The sequence below is a fragment of the Osmerus eperlanus genome, chromosome 14 (genome assembly GCF_963692335.1).
Source record: "Osmerus eperlanus chromosome 14, fOsmEpe2.1, whole genome shotgun sequence".
NCBI classification, from domain to species: domain Eukaryota; kingdom Metazoa; phylum Chordata; class Actinopteri; order Osmeriformes; family Osmeridae; genus Osmerus; species Osmerus eperlanus.
Window position 1 is genome coordinate 18,026,064 of NC_085031.1, and position 15,888 is coordinate 18,041,951.

General features: G+C 45.2%; 2 protein-coding genes across 3 annotated transcripts; both read right to left on the reverse strand.

The window, feature by feature from the left end:
- Positions 1-1,211: 1,211 nt before the first annotated feature.
- Positions 1,212-10,855, reverse strand: chrna9a (cholinergic receptor, nicotinic, alpha 9a). 2 transcript variants are annotated; one of them, XM_062478632.1, is made up of 9 exons: positions 10,786-10,855; positions 9,800-10,084; positions 9,361-9,506; positions 8,393-8,547; positions 7,612-7,792; positions 3,978-4,203; positions 2,710-2,835; positions 1,843-2,480; positions 1,212-1,724 (listed from the first exon to the last, which is right to left on the reverse strand). In XM_062478632.1, the coding sequence occupies exons 2-9, from the start codon at positions 9,843-9,845 to the stop codon at positions 1,554-1,556; spliced, it is 1,689 nt and encodes a 562-aa protein (XP_062334616.1). In that variant the 5' UTR covers positions 9,846-10,084; positions 10,786-10,855; the 3' UTR covers positions 1,212-1,553. The 2 variants fall into 2 exon arrangements, with proteins under 2 accessions (XP_062334616.1, XP_062334615.1); XM_062478631.1 differs by lacking the exon at positions 10,786-10,855 and having other exon boundaries at positions 9,800-10,217.
- Positions 10,856-12,318: 1,463 nt separating this feature from the next.
- On the reverse strand, positions 12,319-15,598 carry rhoh (ras homolog family member H). The gene is made up of 2 exons (XM_062477940.1): positions 15,350-15,598; positions 12,319-13,998 (listed from the first exon to the last, which is right to left on the reverse strand). The coding sequence occupies exon 2, from the start codon at positions 13,579-13,581 to the stop codon at positions 12,988-12,990; it is 594 nt and encodes a 197-aa protein (XP_062333924.1). The 5' UTR covers positions 13,582-13,998; positions 15,350-15,598; the 3' UTR covers positions 12,319-12,987.
- Between the last annotated feature and the right edge of the window lie 290 nt (positions 15,599-15,888).

Genomic DNA, 15,888 nt, shown 5'->3' on the forward strand with positions numbered 1-15,888 from the left:
TTTGTGCTCCCCACCGGCAGCACAAATGCATACTTGTCAGAAGTTTTTTGGAATCAACTTTTCGCTTTTTGTCAGGTTAAAAGCACGCCATGTCTTTCGCTAAGGAAGAAACAGGTACTGTTAGCAAATCGATTAGCCTGCGTTGTTGCGAATGACACACACAACCTGCGTGACCCACAGGTTGCGGCCAACGTTGAGTGACTGAGTTGTCATGGTGATGACAGTATTACAGCTCCTGATTGGACCTTTGGATTGGACACGGAAGATAGAAACCACAAATCTAGTAGGAACAAAAAGATGTGCCGGTTAAAATGGAAACGTTCCATCAAAATGAATTAATTCCATAATAATATATCGGTTACAGTATAGGTCCGGGTCCGGAGAGGGAACCGCCTGGGTCCGGACCCGGACCGCGGTCCGCCAAGTAGTGACCCCTGCTGTAGAGTATATGTGTGTTCAAGACCATCTATAATGTAGAGTATATGTGTGTTCAAGACCATCTATAATGTAGAGTATATGTGTGTTCAAGACCATCTATAATGTAGAGTATATGTGTGTTCAAGACCATCTATAATGTAGAGTATATGTGTGTTCAAGACCATCTATAATGTAGAGTATATGTGTGTAGATGTAGAGTACACACACATGTGTGTGTTAGATTGTGTAACACGTGTGCACACCTCCCATTAAGTATTTACACACGTTATAAAACCCCAGAAACAGCCTTGAGCTCTGAACTATGCTGTTTTACTGGAGCACTTAACTGTAGTGTGTGTGTGTGCAAGTGTGTGTGTGTATGTGTGTATGAGTGTGTTTGTGAAATGATGTGTGTGCGTGTGTATGTGTGTGTGCGTGTATGTATGTGTGTATGTGTGTGTGTATGCGTGTATGTGTGTGAGTATGTGTGGTCATGTTACAGAGTTTACACTAACACTAACCAAGGGTGTGGTTGCAATAAGGTGAGCAGACTTAATCTGGCTGATTAAGTGTGTATTGTGTGTGACAGAGTAATTGTGTAGAGGTATGTGTATGTTTGAGAGGAAGTCCTTGAGTATGTGTGAGTGAGCAAGGAAACTGATAATGACATCTTGTGACTTCTACATGTGTATGTTGACCCTGTCTGTGTCAACAACTGACTATACTGTATAGCGATGCACAAAAACTCTCTCACACACACGTGCGCATAATTAAGTAACAGAATGAATGAGAGGTAGCCATTATTACTAGGCTACTGTAGCCTGTATTATTATACATGATCATGTGGAAAAGACAGTACAGTTTACAACCATCACATGACTCAGTTTACAGGAAGTGGAAGCAGAGTCCTCTCTGATGTCACAGAAGAACAGACACCTGCACCTGGCGTCAAAGCTCTGCTAAGTTTCCAGAGAAGGATGAAGCCCGCAGGTGATAAATGTGAAGGCGTGTGTGTGAAGGCACAACTAGGACTCTGATGTCAGTGAAACTTTGGGAGCATCACAAACAGTCCACAGGTATACCCCCTCTGTTCCACCCCCTCTCCTCCCAACCCCTTCCTCCCCCCTCCTTGAAGGTCAGGTTGCCTTGCCGATGATGAGGATGCTCATGAGGAAGACCATGATGAAGAAGATCCACATGAAGAAGCGGTCCATCACCTTGGCAACCTTCTTCCACTCAGCCCCCTTGGCGCAAGTTGCCCGTTGCTCCCGGAAACAGTTTGCTATGTACTGGATGTTCTTGACCACCTGAGAGAGAAGAGAGAGAGAAGTTGTGGTTGGGGCAGGAAGCTAGCCCTACCTGCTGGTGGTTGGGGCAGGAAGCTAGCCCTACCTGCTGGTGGTTGGGGCAGGAAGCTAGCCCTACCTGCTGGTGGTTGGGACTGGGGCAGTTGCAGGGGCATGCTGGCAGGAAGAGCTTCTCTGTGGGGTATGGCAGCGGCTCCTTCAGCCCTCCTGGAGGAGGTGCCTGGTAGTCTAGCTCCTCATGCCCGATGTGGTGGTACCTTTTGGAGGTCTCCCTCCTCGGCTCCCCCCCCTCCCCCCTGGAGGCGTGGTGAGGGCCGTAGTGATGGTTGGGCGGGTGTCCGTTGGCCTGACGACCGTTGGTCTGGTGTCCGTTGGCGTGGTGGCCGTTGGCCTGGGGACCGTTGCTGTAGTAATGCCTGTTGCTGTCATGATGGGGGTGATTCTGGTGGTGGTGGGCGTGGTGACCGTTGTGACTGTCGTGGTAGGGGTTGTCAGGGAAACAGTCGTTGTCGTCCTGGTAACCCCCGATGCCCATGGGCTCCTGCTCGTAGAGGGACGTGCGCTCGCTCTCCGGGGTGGTGCAGTTCTCGCCCACCTCGTACACGAAGAAGAGCCGAGACATGTAGTCGATGATCAGCACTTTGGCCCAGCGAGGGACCGGCTTGGCCTCCGCACCACAGAAGTGGATGTTCATGATGAAGATAGTCAGGGACGTGGAGGCCGTGATCATCGTCATGGTAGCGATGTAGTACTTCCCTGGAGGGGGAGTGGGGTCACATGTTTTCATTCCCTCTTGAACCCTTGAGTTCTATACACGCAATCAACAAACCAGTCACTGGAAGCTTTGAATGAGTGACATTATGTCCCTCACACATACACCCTCACATGCACAAACACACCCTCCCCTCTCCTCCCCTCTCCTCCCCTCACCTCCCCTCCCCTCTCTTTCCCTCTCCTCCCCTTTCATCTCCTCTCCTCTCCTCACCTATGTAGGGCACACTCTCCGAGGGTGGCATGCTCTCAGCCACCATCAGCTGGAAGACTGTGAGGGCCAGCAGCACGGTGACACCCAGAGACACCTTCTCCCCCGAGTCAGCAGGCAGGTAGAACCCTGGAACACACACAAGAACCCTGCTAGAACCCTGGAACACACCGCTGTCACATAGAACCTTAGAATGATAGTCACATAGAACCTGGAACCACACAGTTAATCAAATAGCAGGTAAACTCATGGTGGAACCACACAGTTAATCAAATAGCAGGTAAACTCATGGTGGAACCACAAAGCTAACTGTTCCACACAGCTATTGTTCCACCAATAACAGATCAATATTCTGAACAAGGTGGTGCAGCTGTATACTGGGTTGGTTGGCACTCCACTTTTAATTCCGTAAAATGATAGATAATATTTTTGCAGTATCGCAACCAGTCGCAAAGTCAATTCACAAAGTAAATATCCCACCTGCCATTGGCAAAAAAGTTAATAATCACTTAAAACTCGATTCATTCTGGATGGGTCTGATTTTGTGCACGACTACAGTTAATTCATTACTGTAACACATCAGAGAATTATCCCTGGGTGACACAGGGTAACAGAGCAGCAGTTATGTTAGAAGTTACTCTGTTCAACTTTCATTTCATATCATTTTAAATGATCCTCCACGGACTTAACTTAGTGAAGCCATTTGCTAACCAGGCTAAGATTATCTTGATTAATGGGATTCAAACAACTGTTGAACTGATGGAACAGTTTAAATGTGAAGACGTGCCAATGGCACTAGGCTACATTTACATTTAGTCATTTAGCAGACGCTCTTATCCAGAGCGACTTACAGTAAGTACAGGGACATTCCCCCCGAGGCAAGTAGGGTGAAGTGCCTTGCCCAAGGACACAACGTCATTTGTCACAGCCGGGATTCGAACCGGTAACCTTCAGATTACTAGCCCGACTCCCTAACCGTTCAGCCACCTGACTCCCTAGGCTAGCTAAATAAAATAGCTAGATTAACTTTAAAAGGATGTCAAGCCTACTCTAATGAACCCCTATAAATACCTCACCAACTCGTTAAAGAACATTGATAAACATCTACTTCAAAATTAAGAGTTGTCTAGCTAAGTTGCTTATGTTTTCCCGGAGTAGCTTTGGTGAGGACCTTGTTGAGTTGGAGGGTTAGGGTTAGGTACATCACACAAATCTAATGCACATCAAGTACAGTACAACAACCCCAGTTGTGGCAGCTTGTTTGAGCGTACCGAGCGGGGCCAGGAAGGAGATGAGGAAGCAGGGCAGCAGCAGGTTGAAGATGTAGAAAGAGGAGCGTCGCTTCAGCAGCAGTGTGTAGGTGATGTCAGGGTAGGGGTCAGAGCAGCAGCCGTACATGATCACGTTCCTGACGGCCGGCATCCCGTGACACTCCCACTCCACGTTCTCCACAAAGTCAGACAGGTCTCCGCTGGCCATCCCCATGGCGATGTCCACCTGGAACACACACACACACAGAGCTCTGGAGGCAATTTGAGACTGACAATCTCCCTGATTTATTGCCTTTGGTTGGAACAGCTGGAATGTTTTAACACTGTCAACCCACTTAATAAGAATAATAATAGATTTTATTTGTAACGCACTTTACATTTGAAACAAATCTCAAAGTGCTACAGTCAAGATTGTAAAAACAAGGTAAGAACATCAATATTAAATACAAATAGATAATGAGGTTAATTAAAACTCATAAGTTCTGCTAAAAATATTTTTTTTTACATTTACATTTAGTCATTTTAGCAGACGCTCTTATCCAGAGCGACTTACAGTAAGTACAGGGACATTCCCCCCGAGGCAAGTAGGGTGAAGTGCCTTGCCCAAGGACACAACGTCATTTTGCACGGCCAGGAATCGAACTGGCAACCTTCAGATTACTATCCCGATTCCCTAACCGCTCAGCCACCTGACTCCCCTAACCCTTTTTAGTCCTTAGATGGTCGGGGAGGGCCTTCCAGATCCGAGGAGCGGCAGAACAGAAAGCCCGATCACCCATGGTTAGGGATCCCCATGAGAAGCAGAATGGATACCTATGTCCATTGGGAGCTGTAATTCACCCTACCCAACATTGCTCAGGTACAGAGAAGCTATATCGGTGAACATAGGGGTTTTACACTGTGTACAAACTATATATAAAAATCCTCCTGAATCCTAACTCAAACCTTAAACAAAGGCTGACATAGACTCTAAACCAAACCCTAACCCTAAAACTATCCAAAACTCCAGTTGGACCAAACAAAGTCCCATATAATTGGGTGTGCTCACGCCTTCGGCGAGCACAACCATTGTTCTCTCACATATATATTTATTATTTATTGGGTATGCTTTGCCTTCGGCAAGGGCACAACCTTTGTTCTCTCACATATATATTATTGGGTGTGCTTTGCCTTCGGCAAGGGCACAACCTTTGTTCTCTCACATATATATTATTATTATTATTATTCTTTTTGCCCCCCTAAAACTCAGTCAATATTTGGCCTACATAGACAACGTAGGTGTCAAAAGTTTCGTCTTGGTAGCGATTGAGTTGCTTCTATTGGAATTTACGTTCCGTTGCATGGTTTAGGCTGAAGTTAAGTTTTTGTGGCGAAAAGTGAAGCTAACGGTGGCTAATTTGCTAGCCACAGTCACTGACGTTACTAACGTCACTACGTCACTAACGTCACGAAAACACGCGGGGGATAGCTAGGCTAACTATAGCTTTACTGCAAGGCAGCTGCAGAAACGCCACAAGCAAAGAGGCCAGGGTGATAACTATTTACTCATTTTACTTTGTGATATGACACACAATTGTGATGTGTAATGTACAGTATAAGCTGATTTTATTAAGGAAGTACATCTACTTTCGGAAACAGTAGTCTACTATTTCACTGAAGTATTAGCATCATGACATTAGCCTGTGTTGCCCGGGCAACACATACTACAGTGGTCTATGATGTAGCGTTATCTGTTTTCAATCGTTAAAATAAACATTCCTCACATATACATTTTCGTTGTAGGATTTATTCTGACATTAGTAAACGATTTGTTGGTGAAATTACCATTACCTGTGGTTTCAAACCAGTGTAGCTCACTGCAACGCTGTTGCTTACGTGAGACACACTACAAAAACATCTACACTACACAGCTGTTTAGGAAGTCAAACGGCTACAGAACATGTTCGGCACTCCCCTTACTTAAATCAAAAGTCTATCTAACTACTAACCTGAACTTCATTGCCACAGCCTAAACGTTGTCAATCTGTTCATGAAAATAATTAATTTCATCTTAAACCGTACAACGGAACGTTAAATCCAATTCAACCAACGCAATCGCTACCAAGACGAACACAGCAGTAGTCTAGTGTACTGTAGTAGTACAATTTACCGGGGCAGCTTCTCCACACAGGGCTATATCGCATTTTGCGTTGTTACTGACAATGATCGCTACCAGTGAGCTTTTTATGAATGAGCGATTTTCCACTAAATAAATGTCAAGCTTATTTACGTTTTGGGGGGCATATATTCAGTTAGCAGATGGTACTGTTTGAATCGCGATTCCATCTTCTACTGCCGGGTAACGTCGTAGAATAATCTTCAAAGGGGGTTCTTTATTAATGAATGAATGCAATGATAGGCTAAATGCCTGAAAATATCATGAGAAGGGAAAAACTTAAAATGACGTTTAAGTCATAGAGATTAGGTCAATTTTTACACCGGTCTGCCAAATTTATTCGTTTTGATTCAACGATGAGGCTGCCTCTTGCAGGGGAAATGAGAAGACATCTATTTCATTCTACACTTCACTCGTATTTTCAGTTGTAAATGAGCAGCAAAAAAAATGCTTTTAAATCTATGTAATCTTTATAAATAATAAGTATGCATTTTTATATAAAATATACAGAAATATCAGTTGTAAAAATGTCATTCAAAAACGGACCCCTGTGCAACCGACGCAAGCAAGCACACCCTACAATTTCCCCAGAAATTGTACCCTCTCTAGTTTTTATTGTTTATTTTCGCCCCCCTAAGGATCAGTCAATATTTGGACTACATAGACAACGCCTGTGTCAAAATGTTCGTCTTGGTCTCGATTGCGTTGCTTGTATTTTTATTTACGTTCCGTTGCACGGTTTAGGAGGTTACAACGTTTTTGTGGCAAAAAGTGCCTTTAGTCGACGAAGGGTACTCAGTGCTAGCTACGTCACCACGTCAGCACACGTTAGCAACGACGCATAGATTGATGTGCAGTTGCACAGCGAGTATCGTGCTGTGGTGTACTAGCAGCACATGTACATTTAAGCAAATCAAGACTTGCATGTACAGTAAGTAACGTCACATTAAATAATGTATTTAAACTCAAGCTTGTGTGGTGCGTCGCTGTCTTCAATGCCACAGCCTAAACTTTATGTCAAAAGAAACGGCGCTTTCAAACAATCCCCTCAGTGAAGTTTGGCTAGCAACAGCAGCTAGCTTAGCAAACTTCTTTTGAATTAGCCATTTCCCCCTAAATTAATGTAAAACTTGTTTACGTTTTTGGAGGCATATTTTCAGTTAGCAGACGGTACTGTTTGAATCGCGATTCCATCTGAAATACTGCCGGTGACAACATTGTTACAGTAGCTTGTTTCAAAGGGGATTCTTGAGTAGGCTAAATGCTTGAAAATATCACTAGATGGGAAAAACTTAAGGGGACGGACCCACCTGCAACCGACGCAAGCGAGCACACCCTACAATTTCCCCAGAAATGGTACCCTCTCTAGTTTCAAATGTTTCTTGTTTTATCATACTGGGGGAATGTGAGTGACTGTGTCAGTGTGTGTGTACGTGTGACTGTGTGTGTGTGGGTGTGTGTGTTTGTGTGTGTGCATACCTGGTTGCCGTTGTAGGTCCAGGACCCGAAGGTGAGGTTACACTGCTGCCAGTCGAAGGGGAAGAAGGACACGTCCACCACGCAGGAGCTCTTGGTGATGGCTGGCTGGTCCCAAGTGATCTCACCGTTGTACCGCAGAACCACGTTGGTCTCTGCTGCATCTGCATTCTCCTCATCTGCCCTGCACACACACACACACACACACATAGGGATATACACACACACATACAGAGATATACACACAAACACAGGGATATACACACACACACACAGGGATATACACGTACACACACACACACACACACACAGGGATATACACACACACACAGGGATATACAACCACAGGGATATACACACAGGGATATACACACACACAGGGATATATACACACACAGGGATACACACACACAGGGATATACACACACACACATGGATATACACGCACACACACACACACACACAGGGACATACACACACAGGGATATATACACACACCCACAGGGATATACACACACACATAGGGATATACACACACAGGGATATACACACACACACAGGGATATACACACACACACACACAGGGATATACACACACACACACAGGGATATACACACACACACACACAGGGATATACACACACACAGGGACACACACAAGCTCTAACTGATCACTTCATCAAAGCTCCATCTTCCAGTGGGTGGCCGGTATTTAGACTGAGGAGCGAGTCTAACAGACAACTTGGTTTCACACACACATACACACACACACACAGAGTCTGACTTGTTGTAGAGGACGATGTCTGGTCTCCAGACCAGCCCGCTGGGAATGCGTATGACCTCCAGACCGTCATAGTCCTCCTTGTCCCACTTCAGGTAGGCATCGTGCCAGATCTGCCTTATCCACAGGTAGGTGGTCAAAACCTGGTTCCTCTCATCCTGTCGATACACACACACAGATATGCACACAACACACAAACCCCCCACACACAGACATAGACACACACACACAGACACACATACACTCACCAACAGTGAATCTGGTTCATTCAGGAATGAGTCATCATCAGGCCCAAACGTAATACGCGACGCACAATTCTGACGAGAACCCACGGATTTTCAAATAGAACGCATTGGTCTGAGGCAAAATTTAAATTAACTTTTCAACTCATATTAGGTCTCTATTATTAAAACTTTAGCCACAAATACTAAGAATTGAAAAGGAAACACTTATCTACCAAAATGACAGCAAGAGACAGGGCCAGGGAGTTTCCAGGAGATCTTTATGAGGATGGATCAATACTGTTTTGCAAAGTCTGTCATTCAATTGACCATATCCGGCGTCAAACTGTTGTGGAACATCTTCGGTCGCTCCGACATAAGAACAGGAAGGCTAGCGTAATTCCGCAGATTTTCAGTTTGAATAACCGCATAAAATGTGAAAAAAATCTGCATATTACGTTTGGGCCTGGTCATGAGCCTACAAAGGAAATGTCAGACACACCAACCAAGGGAAGATGCAGATGAAGCATCAGAAACCTCTCAGGTGTGTGTGTGTGTGTGTGAAGTCATACTTGAAGAGCTCTAAGAAGCTCTTAGAGCTCTAAGAAGGGGGAATGTCCCTGTACTTACTTTAAGTCGCTCTGGATAAGAGCGTCTGCTAAATGTAAATGTAAGAAGGCTGTAGGAGCGGTGCATGAGGGGTGGAGGAGGGTGTAGGAGCTGTACTGAGGAGAGGTGTGTGTGCCTCACCATGTCCTTGATCTGGGACAGGGTGATCTGCAGCGTGACGTTCAGGGTCTTGTCCGTGTCTTCCACCGGTCGGAGAGCGTTGGAGTAGTTCTCCATCAGGTCATTCAGCAGCTTCAGAGCATACCGCCCCTGAGCACCATGGGAAACTAAACGGGCCGTAGAGACAGAGAAACAGAGTCAAAAAGAGAGAGAGAAAGAGGGTCACCAAAAAAGAGGGAGAGAGAGACAGATGGAGCCAGACAGAGAAGGTAGTTGTGGGTTGAAGGTGAGCAGAGAAGTAAGAAAAGCACAATGTGTGAATGAAAATATTTGAGGATTTCTCAAAGAAACAACTTTCTCTTACATAATTCATAACCTCAAACCTAAAATTAAGAGTAGCAATACCATACTTGTCAGATAAATAATCCTGATAAATTCTGCTCCCTTCTAGAGAACTCACCGTGCAGTAGCAAGCTGATCCACAACACCAGAACCATCGTCTTCATCTCTGAATTATTAACCAGATTCACCAGGATTAGGGTTCACCAGGGCGTCTGGGAAGGAAATGAACTCGTCTGGAAGTCAGTGTCTGCTCTCAGTCTGGAGAACCATGCTGCTCCCTCAGCAGAACCCTCTAGAATGCTGGGTTCTCTGATCTTGATGCTTCACTGCTTGTTACTTGTGGGTTGACTTCACGTTGCTCTCTGTCCCAGTGGCTGCGTGTGTGTGTGAGCTACCCTGGGTCCTGTTCCACACACACACACACACAGAGTATCACATAGCACACAGGGACCAGGTGAAACAGGAGCTGCAGTCCTATCTGTTGCTTCCCAGGGCCTGCATACTGTAACACACACACACACACACATCCTTCCTGTGTTGCACACACCACCAGTCAGCTGTCAATCACTCAGTTACAGGCTGAGAACAAAACATACATGAAACCAAAGTGTGCCAAAGACCACAGCGTGCATGTCACATGCATGTCACACACACCTCATACACATCTCACTCATAACTCGTACACATCTCACAAACACCTGTCTGCAGTTATATAATATAGATGTATGAACCCATGTATGCACATATATACACATGTTTATATACATTTTATGAAACAGGTAGCACATGTTTGGTATATGAATCGTACACCACGGCTATGATTTCTACTTTCTTAGCTAAATTCTGTATAACACATCTGCAAACCAGCTAGCGAGCTAACAAACACAGTTAGCTAACTTACAAAATGCAAAAATACTTAAATCAACAATGTTAGGATTATGGCAATGTTAACATGTTGATACTGGCTGTGCTATGTTAGCATGTTCAAAATGGCCATACAATTGGTGTTGACAATATGTAGTGTGTGTGAGTCATGTGTAGTGTGTGTATGTAGTGTGTAGTGTGTGTGCATGTGTGTAGATGTGTGTGATGTGTGTGTCTCACCCAACTGCGGCTCAGCTGTGTCACAGCCTCGCTAGCAACGGCAGACTCACACAGGTGCTTCCTGTTAGGTTAGAGAGAGAGGGAGAGAGAGAGGGGGAGGTTGGGGAGGGGGGAGGTTGGGGAGGGGGGAGGGGAGAGAGAGATGGAAAAAAAGAGAAAGAACGAGGGAGGTAAAGAGAGACAGAAGAGAGAGAGAGGGAGAAGTAGAGACAGGGAGAGAGGAAGAGAGAGAGAGGTAGAGTTAGAGAAGTAGAGACAGGGAGAGAGGAAGAGAGAGAGAGGGAGAGTTAGAGAAGTAGAGACAGGGAGAGAGGAAGAGAGAGAGGTAGAGAGTTGTGTGTGTTGTGTATGTGATGCTGAGAAGATGAAACTCAGAACAATAATAAGACTATAATATTAATAATAATAATAAAGCTATGAACACAGATGGTTGTCATAGAGAAACATAGACTATTTTTCTACATGCTTTATGATGCAGTGCTAGTGTGTGTGTATGTGTAAGAGAGTTTATTCGTTGACACTAAGCAGAGGGGAAGTGGTTTTCAGTCTGTCATCTTAAAGCCTACAGTATGATTGTGAGTGTGTGAGTGTGCATGTGTGTCTTACAGCTCACAGCATCTCCTAGAACCACAGACATCGGAGGGAGGACGAGAGGAGCAGAGAATGGCAGGACAAATAGACAGAGGGAGAGAGACAGACAGAGAAAGAGAGACAGACAGACAGAGAGACAGAGAAAGAAAGAGAGAGAGAAAGAGAGACTGAGAGACTTATATGGTTGTTCAGGTGGTTGAGCTGCTAGTTTCTCCTCCAGTGCAGGGAGGTCTCAGAAGGTCTCCTGGTTTAGAGCTGCAGCCACATCTCCTATCTAAACCCTCACCACAGAACACAACCACCACCACCCCTCTCTTGTGTGTGTGTATATATGTGTGTGTGCTGTATGTGAGCTTGCTGTGTGTGTGTGTGCTGTGTGTGTGTGCTGTGTGAGCTTACTGTGTGTGTGTGCTTGCTGTGTGTGCTGTATGTGAGTTTGCTATGTGTGTGTGTGCCGTAGCCTAAGGATCTTTAGCCCTTGGTTGTCTACACCAAGAGAGGGTCGGGGTTAGGGTCAGCTAACTCTGATCTGTATGGGTTAGGGTCAGGGTTAGAGAGCAACAATCTCATCTGTATGTCTTGTTTTTCAGTTTGATTGTCTGTATTGTTGCCCTAGATGTGGATGGGATGTTTATATGTGGAGAGTAGGGGAAGTAAAGTGTTAACAGCTCTATTCAGTTTGTACAATAATCTAAACATATATTACTTAAAAAATACATGTTTTTGCCTAGTATTCAATTATTACATGACTATGATGATATCATTGCATTTAATTATTACTTGACTATGGTGATATCATTGGCATATTTTAAGTCTTTAACTACTGACACTGCTTTTTTAAAGTGATATAACCTGATACCTCTGTTGTTGGAGAACTTGTTGGACCATAAATAAAGATAATTCATCAGATTAATTCTAAAAAGGCATTCATTTGATTACATATTTAATTACATATTTTTTCACTAATAAGTAATCAACCTTTTGTTCTTGTTTTGGTCTTTGTTACACAATCATTCACGAAAATTATAGAATCTCCAATTGTTTTATTCTATAACCATAGTGGTGTATCCAGCTATTTGTAATATAAAACACATTCACACAATACCACAACCAATATAATATAAATTACCTAATGTATTTATTTAGCTTTTAACTTTAGGATATAGAATAATAAACAATTGTGACTGTGAATGTATCAAAATAATTTAAAAAATCATATTCAATATACCTGTGAAACAAGACATACAAAACAAGGTTGAATCATCATCTCTTCAAAAATCCCAAATATTGTATTTAAAGAATCTTCAACCTTTACGATGATTGAAACAAAGTTTGATTTAAATGAATGTTATTTAAGTTTGTGTTGATTCTTTCAACTCAGACAGTGACACTGAAGCCACAACAAAAAAGGCACAATTTGTCAGTGAACACTTTATAAAAAAGTAAAAAGTAAAGTCTGATTTATTTCACACAACCAAGATTTAATTGGTGTTTTGTTCAACTCGTGTCAAATCCGTCTCACACTCTTCACACCAAACACACAGCTGTGTTCCCTAGACAACTGGTCGCTGGTGACCAACCAAGTGAGGGGTCGAGGTGACAGGTTGAAGGTCAGAACACCTTGCAGTTGTTGAAATTGAATGCTCGTCGCCGAGCACGTCTCCTGGTGTGGTTCACAGCTGTCCGCACCGCGTACTCAAACACCTGCTGCACGCCTCGGTTGCTGAGCGACGAACACTCCAGGTAGCCCTTGGCACGGACGTCCTGCGCCAGGCGCCGGCCCTCGGTGGCAGGGACACAGCTGGCGCGGTGCGGGCCCATCTCCCGCTGGTCAGTCTGCGTGGCCACCAGCAGCAGCGGGACCCCTGGCAGCTGCCCCCGGACCTCCGGGACCCAGCGGTTCCTCACGCTAGCCAGCGAGGCAGGGTTGGCCACGGAGTAACAGACCAGCACCACGTCTGCCTGCTGGTAGGACATGGGCCGGATGTTCCTGAAGGTGTCATTCCCCGCCGTGTCCCACAGCCCCAAGCTGATCTGCACGCCGTCCATGAAAACCTCCACACCCGTGTTCTCGAACACCGTGGGCTTGTAGGAGTCAGGGAAGGTCTCGGAGGTGAAGCGGACCAGCAGGCAGGTCTTGCCTACGGCACTGTCGCCCACGAGGACGCACTTCACCGAGGTCCCCGGCTCAGCACTGCCATTCATGGTTACCAAGTGGTGTGGGATTTGTACTTTTCTAAGAGGGAGGGGCGGTAGTCCTGTCCTGTGGTTGTAAAAGGTCAACAGGTTTTGGGGGTTAGGATTGTTGCTGGTGAGGTTTTATGATGCATTGTGATGGTCGTAGTTTTTTGGTAGATATCTGAGTTGTAGTCCTGCTCCTCGGTTGACATGTCACAGGTCATATGTCACAGGTCTGGGGTGCATCTTTCTGATCTCTCTGCAATGAGCTCAGTCCTTAAGGTTGCGTCCTCACGGTCTGGCGAAAACTCAAGCTCAACAACGGGAAGCTGATGACCCGACGCCTCAGAGATCCATGAACCTCCTAGAACATCGGTTCCCCTTGGTTTCCATGGTGACCAGGACAGACTTGCTCATGGCTCAACGACCTCACAGGTGGTCACCCTGAGGGAGGGTAAATAAGTCAAAGAAAAAAGATTTCCACTTGAGTATGAACTTGATCTGAATGATGTGAATGATTCTAACTGATCCAGCAGTGTAGAGTTGTCTTTGACTGACTGTCATGGTGACATGGTGACATGGTGACATGGTGACATGGTGACATGGTGTCATGGTGTCATGGTGTCATGGTGTCATGGTGACATGGTGTCATGGTGACATGATGTAGCTGCCACCAGTGAAAAGCTCCTTGAAAACCGTTATGACCAAAAACTGTGACTCAGCGCCTCTCCACTGCCTTTGACAAACACAGATGATTATGAAACCCTGAGAAACCCAACCCAACCCTTCCCAACCTTAACCCAACCCTAACCCTTCCCAACCTTAACCCAACCCTAACCCTTCCCAACCTTAACCCAACCCTAACCCTTCCCAACCTTAACCCAACCATAACCCTTCCCAACCTTAACCCAACCCTAACCCTTCCCAACCTTAACCCAACCATAACCCTTCCCAACCTTAACCCAACCCTAACCCTTCCCAACCTTAACCCAACCCTAACCCTTCCCAACCTTAACCCAACCCTAACCCTTCCCAACCTTAACCCAACCATAACCCTTCCCAACCTTAACCCAACCCTAACCCTTCCCAACCTTAACCCAAACCTAACCCTTCCCAACCTTAACCCAACCCTAACCCTTCCCAACCTTAACCCTTCCCAAACCTTCCCAACCTTAACCCTTCCCAACCATAACCCTTTCTTGCTTAGGAGGTTTGTAACTACACAAGCCTGTACAGTTTCTCTCTTTGTCTAATCTCTATAGGCAGATGTATTTATTGAGTTATTGAAATGAGGCTCCTGCTTGAAGCTGAGGATGCTAGTGCAGTTTTGTTCTGTTCAGGCCCCAGCCTTCTAACCCTCACCCTAACCCCACCCTTCTAACCCCCACCCTAACCCAAGCCTTCTAACCCTCACGCCAGCCTTCTAACCATCACCCTAACCCCACCCTTCTAACCCTCACCCTCACCCCAACCACCCTGTACGCTGCCTTGGAGAAAAGCTTTAACTGTTAGCATGCACTGCAGCCATTTTGTAAGTGTAACGCAGTTTGTGTTAACATTTATAGTTTAAAATGTGTTAGGTCTACAAACTGTTTTTATTATATTTTAACTGTACTTTGGTAGAGATGAATTAAAATGATTTAATAATAGTGTGAAAATCAACCTCTCCCACTTGATTAAACTGCTAAACATTCCACACTTCTCAGTGAAGTCTATGGGATGAGATTAACAGTTTAACAAAAAAATGTTTTGTCAGCCTACGAAATAAGTGAAAAAGTTGAATGAAACAACTCACCGTCTTCCAGCCGAGACAACCGGACGATCTCAACGGGCGGAAGCTGCTTCAGCTGAAAAGCCTCAGTTTTTCTGAGTAGCTAAACAACCATTGATATGGAATTAAAACAAGTTGGGCACCAAACACAAAGCGGTTTCTTTATTGTCTGTTGATCGGAAGAGGCTAAATAAATGTGTTTTAGAACCTCTTCATGTGAGCTTGTGAAAATTGGAAGTGAGATGGCTCCTCAATCTCTCCACCCCTCTCATGAGCTCAGTACAAGCATGCGTTCAGAGAAGTGAGGAGGCGTAATGGAGCAGAGAAGTGAGGAGGCGTGGTCTGAAGTAAGGAAGCGTAATGGAGCAGAGAAGTGAGGGGGCGTGGTCTGAAGTAAGGAGGCGTGGTCTGAAGTAAGAAGGCGTAGTGGAGCAGAGAAGAGAGGGGTGTGGTCTGAAGTAAGGAGGCGTAATGGAGCAGAGAATTGAGGAGGCATGGTCTGAAGTGAGGAGGCGTGGTCTGAAGTAAGGAGGCGTAATGGAGCAGAGAAGTGAGGAGGCATG